Source organism: Lissotriton helveticus, chromosome 7, assembly GCF_964261635.1.
Source record: "Lissotriton helveticus chromosome 7, aLisHel1.1, whole genome shotgun sequence".
NCBI classification, from domain to species: Eukaryota; Metazoa; Chordata; class Amphibia; order Caudata; family Salamandridae; genus Lissotriton; species Lissotriton helveticus.
In genome coordinates this window covers 176,895,803-176,916,965 of record NC_136068.1, presented here as the reverse complement: position 1 = coordinate 176,916,965, position 21,163 = coordinate 176,895,803, and the positions used below count along the sequence as shown (strand labels likewise).

Sequence of the window (21,163 nt, the reverse complement as noted above, 5' to 3'; positions counted from 1 at the left end):
AAGTAGGACCTAGTAGATCATATGAACACAACCCGCATGGGGTCGCAATATAGTATCAGCAGTACCGGCTCGTGTAGACACTCAAAAGTAGTGTCCTGGGGCTCTGTTGAGCCCAGGGTGAGGATCCTACCCCCACGAAGCCGGTGGGGCTTCTTGGGGGTAGGATCCTCACCCTGGGCTCAACAGAGTTATACATTCCACATTGTCATTAGAGTGAAGCCACGCGTCTTTGTTGCATAATAGGCCCCATCACGGGAGCCTGATCGGGCATTACACCGCCGGCCCGATAAGGAGCAGACCCGATGATGAAGCGAAACCCTAGCTGGCTGGGTGTGTGAGGGTCTTTTTCCGAAGGAGAGGTTCCCTCTCCACACCATCCTGACACCACTCAAAATGGCTTCCCTGTACGCTTGTAATATCTAAGAATCGACTTGGCCATCACAAGAGCATATCTGTCCACACATGTAGTATAGTGCACTCTGCCTTAGGGCCCCTCACAGAATTGACTTCCAAGAAAATTCCAAAGAAGATGAAGTAGAGAGTGAGCTTTCAAAAAGCTTTCGACACTCTGAAGGAAGCAATGTGCTCACCCATTGTGAAAGCTCCAGATTATTCTAAGTGTTGGAGAGTAGGGTCTGCTTCCTATGGTTACCCCCACTTTTTGCTGTGTTTCACTGGTTCTTCGACTTTAGTCTGGCTGTGGCCCTGCTAATAAGCACCACAGCCTAGCTGTTCTCTCTCTAAATTGATACCATGTACTTTAGGTACATACTAGATTGGTTACTGAGTTACCTTGTAAGCCCCTAGTATAAGGTACCTTAGGTACCAAGGGCATAGGTACGCCAGAGGCCTACCAGGAACTGAAGCATGTATTATGCCACCCCGGGAAGCCTTCCAAAATGGCACCACAGGTCTGCACTTGCAGCATGGGGAAGGTGGTGTAAGTACCCCTTACTTAGATATAGTATACCTTTATCTACCTATACATATAGGCACATATTAACCTATAAGTCACTCCTATGGAAGGCCTTGACAATCCTGAAGGCAGAGTGCTTGGTTTTGTGTGAGAGGGTGCCCTAGAATGAGCTGAGCCCCTCTGCCGCTTTCGGAAATCCTTCCTTATAGTTGTTCTCTGATATAGCCATACCATATACTCTTAAGCGCATTATAATCCTTGTGGTTAAGGCTAACTTTGGTTTGGCTAGTTCTTTCCATTCATTCTGTATGTAAAGGCTGCAAATGTGTCAAATCACTTTCAATTGCCTCACAGTGTATTGTACATGACTTGTAGAGTTCAATAAAGGTTTTTCGAAAAAGTTTAAAAAAAACAAAAAAAAAGTTGGTTTGGCTTTATCAAAACATGTCGAGTTTGGTGTCAAACACTTTGGAATACTACCCCCCCGCCCCCCCACCACCACCAGTTCAGGTGGTGGGGGTCGCATTCCACCCTTCTAGAGGGAGAAGACATGTACACACTGGTATACCCGGTTAAAGTTAAACAGAGCCTCAGCATCACAAAATGGATGCTGCTGCCACAGACACAAGTCTGACCTCCTGCTGCTGGACGAAACTCCGTCAGGGGAGGCCTGGACAATAGGTTTCTTGTCCTGGGAGGTGCCAGGCTTTAGTGTTTTGGGGCAGGGTTGGTTGTATTCAGTGAATGCTTTTCATACACCGCTTGGGGCACACAAGGTGCTGCATGCATTTCCCAGTTCAAACTGGATGCTGGGGCATTCAGCCCCAGCTCTGGCGCGAAACTGGACGAAGGGGAAGTGGTGTAACCACCCCCTCCCCAGGTCCTCTCACAGGTGGGACCCTAGAGTTAGTCCAACCCCTAGACCTAGTATAAGTATAGGAACCCAGGCCCTAGGACTTTAGATTACCCTGGACGAAACTCTGCAACATATATCTTGGACCTTCGACATTCCATATCCACTGGAAGATGGAAGAAATCTCCCTTGGGGTCAAGGATAGACCCCCCTGTTCAAACAGGCACCTAAGAGCATCTTGCCGGTTTGCATTTTCGAGGCTCTCGCCAGATCCCAAAGAATCTGCGCCACAGGGCACGGACTTCCAGACATCTCTGAGGCCGACACGAGATCCCAGCAAAGCTGAGACCCGCAACTGACACAAGAGACGTGGGACCGGAACCGTGCTGGTCTGCACCGAAGCCAATCTTGTCATTTTGCGTGGGTTGCTGTTGCCAAGGCTTGATGGGTCCAATCCGGATTCTGATGCTGCAGCACTCTAGATCCTTCATGGGACAGCTTGAATCCAGCTCCTGGTCGCCGTCGACGCCTCCTGGTCCTCGTGGCTGAAGAGTCAAGCTTCACCTACTTCACCTGAAAACACCCGACATTGGCTGGCATCTTCCTATCGCCATCCTGGTCACTGGCTAGTGGCCCAGACTCTGTCCCCTCTGCTTTCTGGTTCTTCAGATCTCCGATCCACCCTTGGATCCAACCGTACACTTTTCCTCTGGTCTCCTGCAGCACTTTTTTGCAGCTCTCCATTGGAATCGACGACGAAACCCGACACCAAAAGACACCTATGCAGCCGGCTTCCGTGGGTGAGGTAACACAAGTACTCCGGTGCTCCCGTGGGTCTTTACTCTCGAAGTGTCTAAGTCGAAAAGGGTTCCATCGTAGTTTATCCCTAAGTGTCCTTAATCTAGACACTGCACGCGTCCCCCGTGGGCCTCCTGCTTCCCTACCTTGGGTAGTTCCTGGTTGCCCCAGCGGTTCTACAGGCCCTAGGTCTAACTTCTATCTCTCATGTGGTTCTTATACCACTATTTTATTATATGGTTTGTGAGGTCCCCAGGACATTACGTATACTGTGCTAGTTACTGTGGGCTATTCAAAGTACTTGTATTGTACTTTAGCTTCTAGCCTCATAAAGAGACTAGGGGATTGTGTTTACAATAAATACATATATATTATATAAATATACCTTGTGTGGTGTACTTTCATTTGGTCATTCAAGAGATTATAGATGTGTAAAACAAGCTGCTTTACATTCCTTCAAGACTTAGCCTGAAGGCTGCTCTCCACAGCTACCACTAGGAGAGCTTTCTATAAAGGTTGTCTAAACCTACAATCCATAAGGGTCGTTTGGACTGGTGCAAGGTTCCCACTAGAATAGTGGACATCATATGCCAGGACAACTTCTTTCACTAAGCAGTTCATAGTGCAGACAGATGCCTCTGAACATGGGATAGGAGCGGTCCTACCCAAGACCAGTAAGGATGGCATTTACCAGCCTGTTGCTTTCTTTAGCAGGGGGTTACTCCCAGGGAGCAGGGTTGGAGTGCTATTGAGAGGAAGCCTTTGCTGTGGTTTGGTCCCTGAAGAAGTTGAGACCATACTTGTTTGGTTCTCACTACCTTGTTCAAACTGACCACTGCCCTCTCAAATGGTTGATGCAAATGAAAAGTAAAAACTCCAAACTGTTGAGGTGGTCCATCTCCTTACGTTGAAGGACATACCTGGTACTGACCGTGCCAATGCAGATGGCCTTTCCAGGTATTTCCACTTAGATGATGAAGACTGTCTTGGGAAAGGTTAGTCTATTTATCTTTCGATCGAGGGGAGGGGTGGCTTCGAGGGGGGGAGATTGTGTAGGAAAGTTCCCCTTCTTTACATGGTCCACCCCACTTTTTGCCTTGTACCGTTCAATTCTTAGATATCACTAGTGAACAAGGAAACCATTTTATATACATGTGCTGGATACTGGTAAAAACGACTTTCCCAGCAACATGATGGCTTCACTGAAAGATATGGTGTTTGGTATCAAACACCTTGTATTAAAAAAAAAAAAACACTGGTTCCAGTGGTGGATTTATTTATACATGCACCCCGAGGGCACATTAGATGTGCCCCCCTGAAAACCTGCTAGCCTCTAGTGTGCTGGCTGACCAGTGTCGACCAGCCTGCCACCACAGACAGGTTAATGACCCACTGCATATGAGAACCTACAATCTCCGAAGCCAGAAAAGTGCCTACTCTGGCCGACGGTGTTGCCACCTCTTCCAAGCAGGATGGCTAAGGAATCAGCATATCAAGGCCGGAGGCTGCCGACTTTGATATGTGGCCACGGTTCCCCAGATTGGGAAATGCCAACCCCCTGGGCTTATTTGGCATCAGGACAGGTGGGAAATTAAATATGCAGGAAAACCTGGTGTACTACCAGGCCAGTAACTCCACTAAGATGAGCTGCCTGATGTGCCCCCCTTTAGGAAAATTCCGCCATCTAGGTAATGGTAGAATTAGGCACTCTGGGACAAGGTTATGCCCACGGCCCATAGGAAATGGTCATATAGGGGGTGTGGTGACCCCAAGGGTAAGTGGCCCATTTCTATGTAGGGGAAATTGTAATGTGTACATGTTTTTCTGTATGAGAGAAAATTGCAACACTGCCACTCATTTTGTAAAAGAGATTTGGGTGTGACTAAGTTTAACACATTTTTCAGATAAAAGAGCACTAGCAATTTTTTTAGTTTTGAACCTGGTAGCCAGAGACGGCTAGTTAAATACTAATTCATTGAAATTCCTCAGTATTGTTTTTAGCATGGCGATTGTATCTGTTTGCATTAATACATATTTAGAGATAATGTAGGCAGCTCTAAATTACTTTTTAAGTGAGGTAATGTTTGTTCTCTTCAGTTTATATGGTACATGAAAATAAAGAAGATTTTCTATTTTCCCAATTTTGTTTCTGACTTTGACATGAGAATACCAGGCAGGGAAGCTTGTAGTAATGCTGTCATCAGTTCTGACTGGGTGATAAATGTGTGCATCGCATTTGGTTGTACTGTAACCTTTGTTGCATACTGTCACAAGTGATTATGCCTCTCATCTACTTCAATAGCTTAGTGGCACTCAATATCCGATCCAATTGTCCCAGTTGTACGGCTCTATTGTACTTGAAATGTCTTACTAACTTCCCCAAATATTTTTCTGAATGAAAACACATACAGGCCCCACTTCTTAATTTTTGACCTGGTACTCATACGTCTGACAAACCTGGTAGGAACTGTAAAGATTGTGAAGTTTGTTGTCTTTGTGCGCCTTCTGATGCAATCACAGTTTCCAGCTAAAAGTAGCTGCTCCATGGAATAAAATCTACTGCCAAAGGTACTTGTTTTAGAAGATTATGCAGTGCTCTTCTTTTTTTTTTTTCTTCTTGTTCCTTTATTAATTTTGGGTAGTTGGAGAAGCGTTTAAAAAAGAATTAAAAGTCGACGTCTTCCTACCCTGCCGACCCATGACAAATTTGTGCAGAAATATAAGCAGAATGACAAACCTGTTTTATGCTTTTTTTAACCAACATTCTTTTCTTTCACGGCTGTTTTATTCTTGCCTTACATGAATACTGAATGTTAAGTGGAAAGCCCTTTTCTAATTATTACACCATAATAGTGGTTAAGGATTGTATTGAGTTAAAACGATATTCATTCTTGCTCATATTTCCTTTGTCCCCAAAAAATGGAGCATTTCCCACACTTTGAGTGGATCACAACTTCATATTACTTAAAAAACTATGCCGACAGCGTGTACTTGAATTTCTTCCTGTTTTAATTTCTTCTGTGCTTAATTTCTTTTCTGTTTGTAGGGCAAGTCACTTTTGTCCTCAGTCAGAGGCTGGGTGGGTCAAGTTCCTTGATGGCGCCGTGGATCATAACATGAACAAAATAAAGGCTTTGACCCAACATGCCCTTTAGCAATCCCATAATAGATGTCAAAGGCATCTTTGGACTTGGACTACGAATAGTTGCTGTCTGCAGGCACTCAGGAGGAGGGCGAAGCCTAGAGTAGGGCAAGAGGATGTGTATGCAAATGTCCTCTGATGCATTTACTACCTATGTGCTTCATTAGCTTAAATTTTGTCTGCTTTTGCCTGACCTTTTTCTCTGGAGAATGCAAGTCCTAGCTGTTCTCATGGATACTACCATCTCCTCCCGCTGCACCTGTTGTACTACCACCTCTACTGGTTGCGGCAAAGAGAATATAACAATAAGCTCACCATGGCCACAACTCTGATTTGGATCTTTTGCTCTGTTGGAAAAGTTAAGGAGCTTCCAAACTGCCAGACTGGAGTACAAAGTGTTTTTTTTTTCTGAGACAGAACCTGTACATTCCTCAAGAAAACCAGAATGAGTCACTGGTGACGAATTTGCTGCCATAGAAACCTCTCCCTTGTGGTGGAGGTTGAAATGTTCTACAATACAGACAGACATTTATTAAATGAACAGCAGTGTTCTGATTCACTTTTCTATCTCTTGGCTCCTTTCATTTGCCTGACCTTTCTCTTCTGCTGCATTCTCATATCTGGTATTTTTTCTCCCTCGAAGTTCCCTAGACCACATATTACTTTACTTATACATTTCTTTCTTACCATGTCCCCAGTTGAATCCACTTCCATTGTGTTCTCAGTTGAATCCACTTCCATTGTGCAAATAAAGTATTTTATTTTATATAAAGACTGACTTTATTTGTGTTTGTCTCAACAATACGTCTCAATTATAATTAAAAAAAACCAAAGAAAATCTATCCTTTGTATGTTCAGCTTGGTGTAACTTGTTCTCGCTGCTCGGAGTGCCTGTATTCTTGGTACCTCTTCTACTCAAGGTGTTGCCTTTGTTAGGACCTCCATGCTCTTGAAGCCTTGAATATCTTGAAATTTGCTGCAGTCAAAGTCCACGTTCAGCCTCCGGAGTCCTGTCTGTGTGGGCGTGAAGTGCACAAGCTGGGTCAGGCTGCCTCCAGGCTCAATGGTGCGGAACCTGAAATCCAGTTAGGAAAGAAGGTTATCACTTATGACCTTGAAACGCCGAACTTGTAAAAAACATGGAACTAGAAGTATACATGTGCCAGGGTTGTCTACATTTGGTGCATAAGGGCCAGGTCCATTTCATATGCTCAGGATATTCACATGGGATAAATATACATCAAATTACTCTAAATTAAAGTTGACATTTGGCACGGATCCTGCTATACTGGGCCATTGCTGAACACTTCTGGTCTAAGCCCTTGTTTCTTATTTGATAACGGGCAATAGATTGTAGCTCGCTGCTTGTGCTTTCAAGCTCAAATGTTGAAATGCATGGTTTAGAGTGAAAGTTGTGTCTTTTCTGGTGTAAAAAGTAAGTAATATTACTTTCAAGAGCAAAAGAAAAACGGGATGTAGCCCAGCTCTATGTCCTCTCTGTAATACTCTTCTGAAATTCTGGAGTTCAATTAAAACCTATCCAGAATAACCAGCTCATATTTTGTCACCTTTTAGATTAGTAAAGATTTAGGATTTCTGGTTGAGAATCGAGGTGACAGTTGTCCCACTATTAAATGTAAATTCCCTTGATAATTAGAAGATGGAGCAAACCAAAGTTACGTTTATAGACATAGAGCAGATGTAAGTGGGCAGAGGTATAGAGGGAGGTGGAGAGGTTCAATATAAGGGCAGTGAGAACAAAGGATGGTTCCAATCAAGACCGAAAGCAGAAGACTCAAGGTGCAAATGAGAAGGCAAGACTAAAGAAGGAGAGGCGAGGATGTACGCTATGTGTAGACCCTTACAGACCGTGAATTAAAAGTTTCGCTCCTATGAAAAGCAGGATGGGGAAACATGTAAGAAGTGCACGGCCAGTGAGCAGAACAAAGAGGAAAATAAGGAAGCCTTCAATCAGGCTGGAGGTGGATTGAAAGAGGTCAATCAAGGTCATGAGGGGCTCAAATGCACACACGTATTAGGCTCGGTTTAGTTCATATTTGAGGAAAAACGGTAAAGGTGCCAGTGGGTCCATGGTTGCGGAGAAGGGGATGAGTGGGACGCCGGTTTAGCTAGGAAAAGAAAGTAAGAGTGCAAAGGCAAATGGAAGTAGAAAAGAAAGACAAGCTCCAATGATAGGCACCATGAAGAAAGTGTATGAAATTCTTGTGAGGAGCAGACACAAAGGTTTAGGTGAGGGCCATGATGGAATATAAGGTGCGTCTCTGTTGAGGAAAACGCTAACTGGTGGTGGACTTTGTTGTAGGTAATGGACAAAGACTAGTGAGGCTAGAAGAAAGACTTGAATAAGGTAGGAAGAACAGATCTATTATAAAAACTAAGAATGACAAGCAGTGAGGTAAAGAGTTGGTGATTGCTTACAAAGTTCAGTTTTGAAGGACACTGCATGTGATGGAAACAAAGGGAAGGAATCATATGGAGACACAAGACAAGCTTCTCTACTGAAAGAGAAAGGCAGAGAGTAACGAAGCCTGATGAGTCATGAAGAAAGCATACTTTCAGTGTGTAACCCTACTGTGAAATGGATGTCATTAATACAGCAGACCTGGGCAAAAAGGTTTAATGCCCAGGAAACACATTTTTTACATTTGCACACTGTTGGTGCATTCCAATTATAAACGCAGTGAGTGGAATTCGCTCTTGATTTTATTAGGTTGCTCTCTGCATCTGTGAATTTCACCCAAAGGGGCACGCAGATGGTGGGGTTTAGCAGTATTAATCGCTAGATATGTTGTCATTGTTCTACAGAGGGCCAAAGTACTACTTGGAACATGGCTGAAAGAATACATGGCTCAGAAAAAAATGATGCAAAATGTTTTGAGGTCTTGCACACATTTGAGGATATCTGAGTTGGCATGATAATTCTATTTAAATGTGTCTACAATTTCCCTTCCTAGTTGAAAGAATAAAGATATCTTTCATTCGCATATCAAGTTAAGAGTTCCATGATTGTATATTTATGCAATTGTGGCTATTTCTTCTTTCAGTATTCTTTGCATCATGATCATTTAAACACCTCAAATAGCCATATAAAAATAAAAATCTTTAAAAAATAGAGTAAACAGATTATACACTAAAAATAAGACACAGCTATTCTATTTATTGGCCAAATGTGACCTTGCTCCTATCTGAAGACACACCGGTAATCTGTATTGGGAAGAGACCTTCAGACCACTGAATTCTTCCACCTTTTTCAAATTTTCAATTCACCTGCATAAACACTATTTCCCTACCTTTTTTTATTGGTGCCTGGTTGATGTCCCTTACTGTCAACCTCCCCACCCCTTGTGCATGTCTGATTTTTCTTTGTATACCATCACATTCGGTGTACTTTTTCAGCTGATCTCCCCTAATTTGAGCAGCTTTTTTGATATCACTGCGCAGTCTGTTACCTGTATGTCCTCCCATTTGAAACCAGACCTCTCCCTTCTACTGCGAACACGCAGTCGTCCAAGGACTCCGGCAGAGGGTTGGTGAAGGTGATCCTTGCAGTGACAAGATCATACTTTTGAGCTTTTTCTGGCATCTGCAGACATAAGGGTGAACTATATTACTCAAAGATGCTCTTAAGTTTCTGTCTGAGGAACAAGTCCTCCACCACACACTCTTACATACCCTAGGCAGTCGCGCTTTATTGCTTAAGTTGCCTGATTTCTAAATTGTTAATTTACCATCATTTGGTCCTTAAAGATTAGTTTATAACATTCATAAAGACATTCAAGGGTGTGCTGCTCTTGTGTTTATCGCAAGGACTTTTGACTTCACACATTACCGCACAGGACCTTTCATTATACATTACACTGTGCGCTTACAAAGCACATGGTCTGCCTCCATATTCCATGAGACCCGAGGGTTAGTCTAGAGCAAAAAGAAAAAACGTAGTGTAAACTGTGCTTACCTCAATAGTAATACTGGGTTTGGAAATTGTTACATCTTGCTGTGCGAAGAAAGTGCTGCTGGCGTCTGCGTTCTTCGCCACCGCAGTGATTCTGAGCAGGTTGGTCTCCAGCAGGACCTTTTCATACTGTGAGTACGCTATTCTTGTGGTGATGGTTTTCTCTAAGAAGAAAAACACATTTTTATCAAGCAGCCAATAGCTTCATCTGATTGCAAGTTTGTGACTGTTTGTGCAGCACATGCATGCTTGGGAGCAGTTTTGTGAAAGAGTCGAGTACTGGTGTGATTTGGCATACATACTTGGCAGTCATTAACAGCTGTTACAATTAAAATGGAAAGTGGGCAACAGGAATACAATTGATATGACTTGCCCTTTTGCTATGCCATATCTAGGCACGTTAGGTGAACTTACAGGACTAATTAATTTGCAATAGTTACAGAATGCAAAATGTGCTGTCGGGGCAATATGCAAGCTGCCTGTGAGTCAGTGGGTCATTTATGGTGCTTAACCGTAACAAATGGCATTTTGGCACTAGGACTTTTAATGACTTTAAAAAGAACCAAAAAAGGGGACTGCAACAAAAAAGAAGAGTTTTGAGGGTTCCACGAAATTGACATGATACCTAGACCCACAACTATGAGACCAAAACCGAAAAAGACATCCCACAACAGCGAGTCGCTTGAGCCATGGCCAAAGAGAAGTAGCGGTAACAAAGAGAATGGTCGTATCTTTAGTGATGTGACCCTGTTTCTGTTAGGGTCTTATCAGTGCCACATTGCAAACTGTGTGCGCACAAGCCAAATATAAACGGATCTATGATACCTTAGACTCCAGAAGAGTAGCCGGTTTTCTAGATAAAAATTGAGCTGAAGTTTGTAAAGTTGAGCCTCTTAGTTTCTGTCCTCTATTCAAGGATGAGGGTTGTTGGCACTTAATAGAGGAAGAGCTGCAAAGATCACTCGGATAATATACAAATGGATGTGTGTCTCTCTTCACCTGGGTGAGTACAGTTAACTTTGACAAGTAGAGATGTTGATAATACTTACCCTCGTTAGCCATTAGAGAAGAGTGTAGCTCTTCATTCCAGAACTGCTTATTTGCAACACCGTTATAGTGAAAGGATTGGGCGCCCATGGCTAGCTGCAGCGTCATCCCCACAGGGTTCCTGTTGGATACTATGACAGAGACTTTAATGTCTTTTCCGAATATTATTGAACTTTTGGACTGGATGGTGACTAGAAGTCTAGAAGGCTCCTCTAGCATGGCGTGCAATGTTCTACGAGACCTCCTGTCTTCTGGGGATGTGCGGTATGCCTTGTTTTTTTCCAGTGCTTTTTGGAAGACTTCGCTTTCCTTGAGGGAACCTGTAAAATGATGAAGATAGTGATATATTTCAACTTTAAAATTAATTAAAAAGAAGAGGGGTCTGGCCAGCTCTTGCGATGTGGCTATGACATTTCGTAGTGGAATAACTGATAAGGAAGTAAGGCTCAATCGGTAAATGTTATCACAAATGTTGAAGTGGTCATATTGGCTAATAACCTATTCAGTCCTCACCACAGCGTACCCACGAAATGTGTAGAAAATGTGCTTATTTTGGCAAACGATGTCTTATCTTTTTAGCCTTATGTATAAGTTATAAATATTTCGTTTAGGAAAATAAACTAGTTCACTCACAATTGTGGTGTAAAACCTGTCAAGTTATGAATGCAGGATGATTCGATATTCTATCTGGCTCACAACTTTAAAACAAATATCAGCTTACGGGTCTCCAGTGATTAGAAAAGAGCAACGTTAGATATAATAAATCTAGGATGCTCTGTGCGAAATCAATAAGTGAAAGATTGCGTCCTCATTTTACACATAAAATCAAAGTATTAAACCTACTTGGGTTAATCTATTGTCAGATCAAAACCTTCAACTTTGAGATGTGACATATTGCCCCTAAGTAAATGCCCAGGCTGAGCCCATAACTTTCAGATGGATTAAAAAGTAATGAGGATTGATTTTCGGAAAACCTACAACATTGTCCAAGGTAGAGCATAAGATGTATCTTACCTGGATTGACCGGGAGAGGGCCTTCACCTCAATATGAATCTTTACTTTTAAAAAGAAAGGAAGTGCTACCAACACATTGCTCAATTTATAGCCCTCAAAGATGCAAAAATTATATTTTTCATGTATGTAGATAAGAAACAGCTAATAATACTACAAAGGGTATGTCACAAGGGTAGGTACTAGGGGAAAGAGCTTTCTACTAAACTAGTTTTGTGAAACCAAATCAACCAAAAACGAAAGATCACAGTTTTCAGATGACTTTCCCATGACTATTCCAAAATCTCTTGAAAACTTGACTTTTGTGGCCACTCAGCACAGCGAGGATCGACTGGCGTTTGTCTGTTGTTAAAAGAGCACAACTCCTGAAGTACATATGTAACTAAAACTATGTCCACGCCCCAAGATGACCATTCATTCTAAGTACTGTTATTGCTACCTTCTTACCTATGGGCTTTGTTGATGGGGTTAAGCTAACAAACGAGCAAAGCCTTCATCACACTGACCGAACCATGCCCAGTATCCCGTTTCAAGGATTTGTCCCAATACTTTATCCTAAAAACACATAACGTGAATTCTTTTCTTCTCAAGAATGTAGACCCAGTGCCCTTAAACTGTAAATCATGCTCATTTGAAAATAGAGAGCATGGTGTAAGCCAACTACTTGCTTTTTTGAAAGCTTTTATACCCATGTAAGATTTTAGAAAGAGAACCTAATAAAATCAAAAATTTGTAGGGGACCAGAACCTTCTCTATGGTTGCATTGATTCAGACCAAAGAAAAAGGTACTGCATTATCATGCATTAGAAAGGGTTGCATCTCCCTAGTAAAACGGACAGCACTGGTAATTATTGGCAGTCTACATCTGTGGATCATGATGTGTTAGAAAATGTTTTGGTGCTTTTATTTCTGCTGGGTATCTCTAATCACAGATTCCTCACCGTTTGAAGATTCCCCCTGTTGCCACATTCAACAGTAGTACTTCCGTCAGCCACCCTTGAGTAGCACACTAAACGTTTTGAAAATCATTGCAGATTGGCAAAAGTTGGGAGCAGAACTCTGGATGCATGTCGAAATTCACAGAAAGAGAGGAACTGACATTAGCACACAGACATGGCACTTGTGTACAGATCCACTCTGTCACATTGTGGGGGTATGGAGCCGATGGAGAACTGCACAATGCCATATGCCGGTGAGCAGAAGCCCTACTGTTGAAGTTGGCCAGATTCCTTCTGGCTCCTGGGGATATTCAAAAGGTGAGTAATGTGCAATTAGATTGCGCATCCACCAGAAAGAGCATTACTGAAGGCAATTAACTTGATCGTCTCAGGGAATCAAGAAATATGGAAAGTATTTTACAGTTATTTGTGAAATACAGATTTTGTCATCATAATGACTGGCCCCAAACCATTCTGGAGAGCTTTAACATTTTCAGGGCTATAAGGATTTTACAGCATGGAGAACCAAGTTATGTAACATGTCCTCTAGGTTATGCTGTAAAAAATCTAATTATGGGGCTCATTCTCTGACATTATTTTGCTTATCATTTTCAACTAGAATGTACAGCACTACATGCTACAAACAGATGCTTGCAGGGTAAGTAACCTTTTCCCTTTTAGTGAAATTTGTAAAGTTCAATTCATAATTATGTACAGTTTTGCAGCGTGAATCTTTCTGGATTCACTATGCTGTGCATTATTCCGCGGTCTTGTGGTTGGGTCCGGATTCGTAGTCTTTTCTTTGTTTTGTTTTTTGTTTTGTAGCCCAGGTGGGCGTCGGCGTCACACCTCCTTGGGTGCATTTCCGGTGACGTCGGCATGCTTCCTGCGGAAGCTCCCACTCTTGGGCACCATCTTCAGATTCTTTTTTTCCACGGTCGGGTCTGGATCGTTCCCGTTTGGGCTCCAGACATTTTTGGAGAAAGAAGAAGGAAAATAGAGAAATTGGAAAGAAAAATCATCTGAAGACTCCAGGAGACTTCATCGACCAAGAACCAGCAAAGGAGAATTCATCGAGATCTTTGACGAACGTCGACGAACACGCGACCAGGGAGGCCCTGAGCGCTCGATGATGGACAACACGCCGTTCAAGTTCTGCCGTAATTGCCACCACAAGTACGCGCAGAAGGACCAGCACACGGTTTGCAACCTTTACCTACCGGTAAATCACGGAAGCGAGGACTGCAACGCCTGCTCCGCCTTCACCCCGAAGACCCTTCGCGTGAGAGAGAGACAGAGGGTAGCGCACGCCACCCTGCAGGGGAAGGCCCCGACTCCATCCCTCTACAAGCTGGGGATGTCCTCCGAGGAAGAGGACAACGCTGCCGCCGAAGACGACAGCTACACGGTCGTAGAGACTGATTACACCAAGACTTCTGATAAGGTAGGAGACTCTCCGGCCCCCAAGAACCCGAGAGACTCTGAGTCTCGAAAAAACGAGGGCAAGGCCCCGAAAGCACCGGCGCCAAAACACCTGGCGCCCGCGAGTACTCACAGGCCCAGCGGACCCTCTGAGAAAGAGTCCCCGGCGCCGAGAACTGTTGAACAGCAAAAGTTGTCGAAAATCGTCCCCGAAAAGGATCGATCGACGCCGAGGGAGAAGGACCCTAAAGCACCGACGCCGACCAGAGACCCGAAACCCGGTTCGGCGTCGAAGCCTCCGGCACCGAAAAGCACGGCGCCGAGCCAACCGCCGAAAAGAGCGGCCGAACCATCCGACGCGGAACACGCAGCCGAGATGGAGAAAAAGAGAAGGCGCCTCGAGGCCGAAATGGAAAACACCTTGAAGCGGAAGAAAGAATTCGACGCAAAGATGGAAACCTTCACGATTCCACACAAGACCAAGCCACCAGTGGTGGAGGTGGTCGAGGAGGAAGACGAGGTCGCCGAGGAACAAGACCCGGACGTCGAGGTGGTCGACGACCAGGAAGATGACGAGAGTCCCTACTATAGTTACAACTATGGGGAGGAAGAGGATAGCAGGACGGATGCCGAGTCGGCCCCCTCTGACTTACAGGAGGTGGATTACCTTGATGTCGACACCGACAGCCCAGAGGAGGCGGTCGACACATATCCCTCGAGACCCTCGCCGCCGGACGACATTGGGGCCTACAACTCGGTGATAAAGTCTGCCGCAGCAGCTTTCAAACTCAAGCTCGACAAAGAGAAGCAGAAAGCAGACTTCCTTCTAGAGACATTGCTCCCCACACAAACAAGGAGCCAGTACCTACCAATGCTCGACAGCGTCTTGGCTCAGGGGAAGGAAGCATTCAGGGAACCCGCAACATGCAAGGCTGTAACTCCCAGAACAGAGAAGAAATACAAGCATTCCTCAAAGGACCCACACTACATTCAGGGCACGGTCTCCGCAGACTCCATTATCTCGGCCACAGCAAGAAAGAGGGCTAACGTGCCCACTACTTCTAGACCACCACCGGATAAGGAGAGCAAGAGGATGGATCTGGTGGGCAGAAGGATCGAACGGAATGCCGCGACCCACTGGCGCATGGCTAATTCCAACGCCCTGATAAACAGACACATGTACCAGATCAAGGAGGAGCTGGGGCAGTTGGTGAAGGACCTGCCCCAGGATGCCAGGCAGAAGGCCTAAAAACTGGTTGAAGAAGGGAAGAACGCGGCAAATTCTTGCCTCAAGACGGCCCTGGATGGAGCAGACACCTCCAGCAGGCTCATGATGATGGGTGTCACTGAAAGAAGACACGCCTGGCTCAGGATTTCAGGTTTCAAACCCGAGGTGCAACACAGCATCCTGAACACACCGTTCAACGGCGATACGCTTTTCGGAACAACAGTTGATGAGAAGCAGAGTCAACTAAAAAAGGATAACGAAACAGCAAGGTCCATGGGAGCATTGCAGTTCAGAGGCAACAGAAGGGGCACCCCGTCACGGAGGCCTGGCGGGAGAGGTGGAAACCAGCCAGGTACATCACACCAGGCTTTCCAACAAACGCACCAGGCAGACTCGCAGGGTCAGCAGAAGCAGTCCTGGCAGTACCAACAAAGAGGCCAGTCCTTTCGAGGGAGAGGAAATGGACGTGGACAGAATAGAAGAGGGGGACAGCAGCCCGCCTCTAAGTGACTTCAAAAAACTCCGTGTGCCCGCCCACAGAAAAGATCCCAGGGGGCAGCACGTACAGAGGGGTCAAGACAAGCTAGACATCTACGACCACATAACACCAGTGGGAGGAAGATTAAGATTTTAGCTCCAAGAATGGAGAGAAATCACATCAGACAAATGGATCCTCAACATCATCCAATTCGGATCCTGCATAGAGTTGGAGGGGAGGCCAACAAGCAGAAAACCAGAAAGAAAACCACTAGCAAGCAAACAGCTAGAGCGTCTTCAGGAAGAAGCAAAATAACTCCTGCAGAAGCAGGCCATAGAACTGGTACCCTCCAAGGAAAGAAACAAAGGAATATACCCAACGTACTTCCTGGTGCCAAAAGTAGACGAGACCATGAGACCCATTCTGGACCTAAGGTTCCTGAACAAATTCATAAGCACGCAAAAATTCAAAATGACCTCCCTGCAAGAGGTGCTCCCGCAACTGCAGATCGGGGACTTCATGGTCGCGATAGACCTCAAGGACGCCTACCTGCACATCCCAATGAACAGAAAGCGCAAGCATATGCTCAGGTTCACCATCGGAGAAAACCACTACCAGTTCATAACACTAGCCTTCGGACTAAAGTCAGCACCAAGGGTCTTCACAAAGTGCCTCGCAGCAGTCGCAGCGCACCTACGAAGGCAGGGAATACACGTATACCCCTACCTGGACGACTGGCTGGTGAAAGCAAACTCATACCAGAAATGCAAGCAGCACGCACATACAGTGACGAGCACGCTCATAAGCCTGGGGTTCTCCATCCATTGGAAGAAATCATCAATGGAGCCGAAACAAGTGAAGATCTTCCTGGGGGCACAGATCAAAAACCTTACAGGGCAAGGTGTTCCCCAGCGAGAAGAGGGCAAGGGCGCTGGTGAAGGAAACTCGCCTCTACCGGAAGGGACAAGCTCGGACAGTGAGGACTGCGAGCAAGATCATGGGGATGATGGCATCATGCATCCACCTGGTACCAAATGTACGTCTCCACATGAGACCCATTCAAGAATGGCTGCAGGAGCAATGGTCACAAGCTACGGGCAGTTGGGAGGATCTAGTGGTTGTAACGCACGCAGTGCAGAAGGAGATGACATGGTGGACCATGGAGAACATAACCAGGGGAAAGCCTCTAACGCCCCCAACGCCAACAGTGACCATCACCACAGACGCATCCCTGAAGGGATGGGGCGCTCACATGGAGGAGCTCAAGGTGAGGGGACTGTGGACGCCAGCAGATGCGACAAAGCACATCAATTAACTAGAATTGAAGACAATCTTCCTTGCACTGAAAGCTTTCCAAACTAGACTGTACAAGCACAAGGTGTTGCTACAAACAGACAACACCACCGTGATGTTCTACATCAACAAGCAGGGTGGCACACAGTCAGCCCCGCTTTCAACGCTGGCGCAGGAGATATGGAGATGGGCCATCCCTCTCAAAATAGACCTGCTAGCCATACACCTACCAGGGAAGGACAACATACAGGCAGACTGGCTCAGCAGACAGACATCGACATCCCACGAGTGGGAGCTCAATGCTCAAGAGACAAGGTGGCTGTTCGACAGATGGGGAACACCATCAGTGAACCTGTTTGCCACACGCCGGAATGCAAAATGCCAAAACTTCGCATCCAGACAGCCCGAGGAGGGGTCCCTGGGGAATGCCCTATGGATAGATTGGTCAAGGACATTTGCTTACGCTTTCCCCCGATATCACTGATGCACAGAGTGCTGAGCAAGTGCAGAGCGAGCAACATAACCCTGATACTGGTTGCGCCACAGTGGGCCAGACAGACATGGTACTCGCAGATCATGGAGATGACACAGTGTGCACCCCACAGATTCGGCAAGAGGAAAGACCTACTCTCCATGCAGAACGGAGAGGTGCTACACCCAGAGCCAGAGAGCCTGAGCCTAGTAGCGTGGCTCCTGAGGACATAGAGTTCGCACATTTGAGACTGCCAGAAAGCACCCTGAGGATCCTTCGGGAGGCACGAAGGCCCAGCACTCGGAAGTGCTATGTTGCGAAATGGAAAAGATTCACAATGTGGTGCAGAAAAGAAGGACTTCAGAATAAAATGAAGAAGGACTCCACAGTGCTAAAGTACCTGACGCACTTGCTGGAGAAGAACCTTAGCTCATCCTCGTTAAGAGTTCACTTGGCAGCGATAGTCGCCTACACAAGGGGAGAAACGTGCAGGAGTTTCTTCACATCACAGGTGGTGAAAAGATTCCTGGAAGGAGCGAAGAGGATCGCACCACCAAAGCGGGTGCCGCCACCTGCATGGAACTTGAACATAGTCCTAACGGAACTCATGAAAGAGCCCTTTGAACCACTTCACAAGGCCTCCCTAAAGATGCTAACTATGAAAACAGCTTTCCTGGTTGCAATAAAGTCCTTACGCAGAGTAAGCGAGCTTCAGGCGCTGACGCTACAAGAACCCTACATACAAATACACAATGATAGGGTTGTGATGAGGACTAACCCACACTTCATGCCGAAGGTGATGTCCAAATTCCACATGAACCAGTCTATACAGATACCGAGTTTTTTCCAAAAACCAACCACTAGCGCAGAGCGAGCTCTGCACACCCTGGACGCCAGAAGGGCAGTCATGCACTACATTGAGAGGATGAAGGGACACAGGAAAACAAAACAGTTCTTTGTGTCATTCGCCAACAATTTCATGGGCAAGGCACTAACCAAAGAGACTATTGCACGATGGATCGCACAAACAATTCAACTCTGCCACAAACGTGCAGGACAAGAGCTAGCAGAGGGGACACGTGCCCACTCCACTAGGAAAAAGGGTGCTACAATAGCCTTCCTGGCTAACACCCCCATACAAGACATATGCCTGGCGGCAACATGGGCTTCGGTGCACACGTTCACGAAGCACTACTGTGTGGATATACAGATGAACAAGGAAGCACAAGTCGGACAAAAGGTGCTCCAGCACATATTCAATAACCAACGCTCATCTTCCACCCAGCCGCCACAGAAATGAGAAACCGCTACAAAATCTATGCACAGCATAGTGAATCCAGAAAAAGAATCACGCTGCAAAACGAATAGTTTTCTTACCTGTCGGTGTAGTTTTGCAGCTTGAAGATCTTTCTGGATTCACTAGCGAACCCACCCACCTCCGCCAGAAAGATGAGGCTGGAGAGAGAAGAGGTGGTTAACAATAAAAAAAAAAAAGGACTTTAAAAGTACAAAGCGGTAAAACATCACCTAAATAGAACATTGCCATTACTTCGGAAACGAAAGAAACACGGAAAAAAAGAACCCGAAGATGGCGCCCCAGATTGGGAGCTTCCGCAGGAAGCATGCCGACGTCACCGGAAATGCACCCAAGGAGGTGTGACGCCGACGCCCACCTGGGCTACAAAACAAAAAAAAAAAAAGAAAAGACTACGAATCCGGACCCAACCACAAGACCGCGGAATAATGCACAGCATAGTGAATCCAGAAAGATCTTCAAGCTGCAAAACTACACCGACAGGTAAGAAAACTATTTGTTTAACTAAATTCACGGACTCACCGTGGCCTGTTTTCGCAACAGTTTAATCAATAAAAGGTAAAAAAAACGTAAACACTAACTAATCGTTGCTCATTCATTATTAGCTGCACTTTGAAGAAAACAGTTGCAGTAAATATGGAATATAAAAAATACCAAACAACTCGCTAATATCCAGACAAGACAGCGTGCACTCACCAATACTGGAAAGCAGGAAAGTGTTTATTCACACCGACATCAACAAAACCCAATGGGTTTTGTGGGTAGGTGTGTTGGATACATATATATAATACAGATGCAAATTTATAGTTCTATCTTGTCTTCTCAGCGGACGCTACTGGTATAGCACACAGACACACAGCATTTACTATATGAAGACATTCACACTACACTTATCCTAATGGGGTTACATATGGGTCTATCCTTTCCACCTATTTCCTTAATGGCTATGTTAGCTGCTTCTCATGATCGAATTTTGCTTGTGAGTTCCCCAAAGCCAGAATTCAGATTCCAGTTTGTAATGGAACCCTCAAGACCAGAGTGTGCAGGTATCTCCATTTATATTAAACTTTACAAATGATAGCTACCCTCTCATCCAAATTCCACCTTACGGTAATGTAAATTGCTTGTTTTCACTAATTTAATCCATCCTTAAGGAACTCATTCGCTCTGGAAATATTTCTCATTTCGTTAATGTACAAAAGTTCCAAGCTCATGGAAGTGTTACATTTCTAGAGCCTGATTCACAAACTACATTTGGTAGTACGTATAGTAGTATTTCTACATAATGCAATTCACAAATCTACTAGTGGAGATCTCCACTTCCACCTCTCCTATGTTTTTTGTGGAGAGATCTCCACATATGTATGTTTACTACTTGATAGTAAATAAGGATGACCCAGGGATGGTGGGGAAATTAGAAATATTTACTACCAAATGCAAGAGGCTATTAGAAGCACCCACCCACCCACAAAAGAGTAAGCCCATTGCTATCAACAATAACACTTATAAAGTTACTACAGCCATAAGGATGAAAAACCAGTAGTAAATGTACTCCAGTCCAGCCTTGGAGTAGGCCGAACACCACACATGACCACTCGCAGATGCTACCACACTCTGATAGAAAGTAATGGAGGCAGAGACCTAAAACAAACACCACAGAAAATAATGTCAATCCATTAAATTATTACATATTTTTATTATTTTAAAATGCAGTAATAAAATAAAAGTATTAAACTTCTTAAACTTAAAAATAGTTTAAATTATTTCAACACAACTTTGACCAAGATATAATACATATTAAATAAAAATATTACTGTGGCGGAATTGTATTTATTATTCAAGCAGAATTAATACATTAATTATATTTATAATAATGAATACACATTTAATTTTATACGTTTATTTTATAAGTTCTATGTAAATAATAACCAAACTAGGCTACTTTATATTTGCTTTGAAGTATGCTTCTTATTTGTTTTAAAGTATAATAAACTTTGAGTGTCCCTATATCCCTATACTTTCCCATAGGAAGATCTCAACTAGGGTGGTGGTGATCTCCAACTATGTGGGAAAAGTTACTAGCAGTAACCTTACACTTATAAATTCAGTCTTAAAAGCCCTCATTTCCTGAACTGAAGCTGTGATGACATCGAAGTCTGCCTTAAGGTGTGAATCTGCACTCGAAAAATGTGAATTTAAACCTAGGTGTAGGAGTAGATTTACATGTGAGTAAATGTATAAATGTACCTTTGTGAATAGGACCACCAGAATACAAGG

General features: G+C 44.5%; 2 protein-coding genes across 3 annotated transcripts in view; one reads left to right on the top strand and one right to left on the bottom strand.

Annotated features, from left to right (window-relative positions):
- CCNDBP1 (cyclin D1 binding protein 1) overlaps positions 1–6,481 on the top strand; it is a 120,043-nt gene extending 113,562 nt beyond the window's left edge. Inside the window, exon 11 of the mRNA XM_078651883.1 lies at positions 5,614–6,481. Coding sequence (XP_078508009.1) covers positions 5,614–5,722 — 109 coding nt within the window. The 3' untranslated portion in view covers positions 5,723–6,481. The remainder of the gene's footprint in view (positions 1–5,613) is intronic.
- Positions 6,482–6,531: 50 nt separating this feature from the next.
- Positions 6,532–21,163, bottom strand: part of LOC144768307 (protein 4.2-like) — a 50,185-nt gene continuing 35,553 nt past the window's right edge. Inside the window, exons 10-14 of one of the 2 annotated variants that reach the window (XM_078651881.1) lie at positions 18,949–19,026; positions 10,732–11,049; positions 9,686–9,846; positions 9,180–9,313; positions 6,532–6,784 (exon numbers count right to left, since the gene is read on the bottom strand). In XM_078651881.1, the coding sequence (XP_078508007.1) occupies positions 6,625–6,784; positions 9,180–9,313; positions 9,686–9,846; positions 10,732–11,049; positions 18,949–19,026 (851 nt within the window). In that variant the 3' untranslated portion in view covers positions 6,532–6,624. The remainder of the gene's footprint in view (positions 6,785–9,179; positions 9,314–9,685; positions 9,847–10,731; positions 11,050–18,948; positions 19,027–21,163) is intronic. The other variant, XM_078651882.1, reaches the window with a different exon arrangement.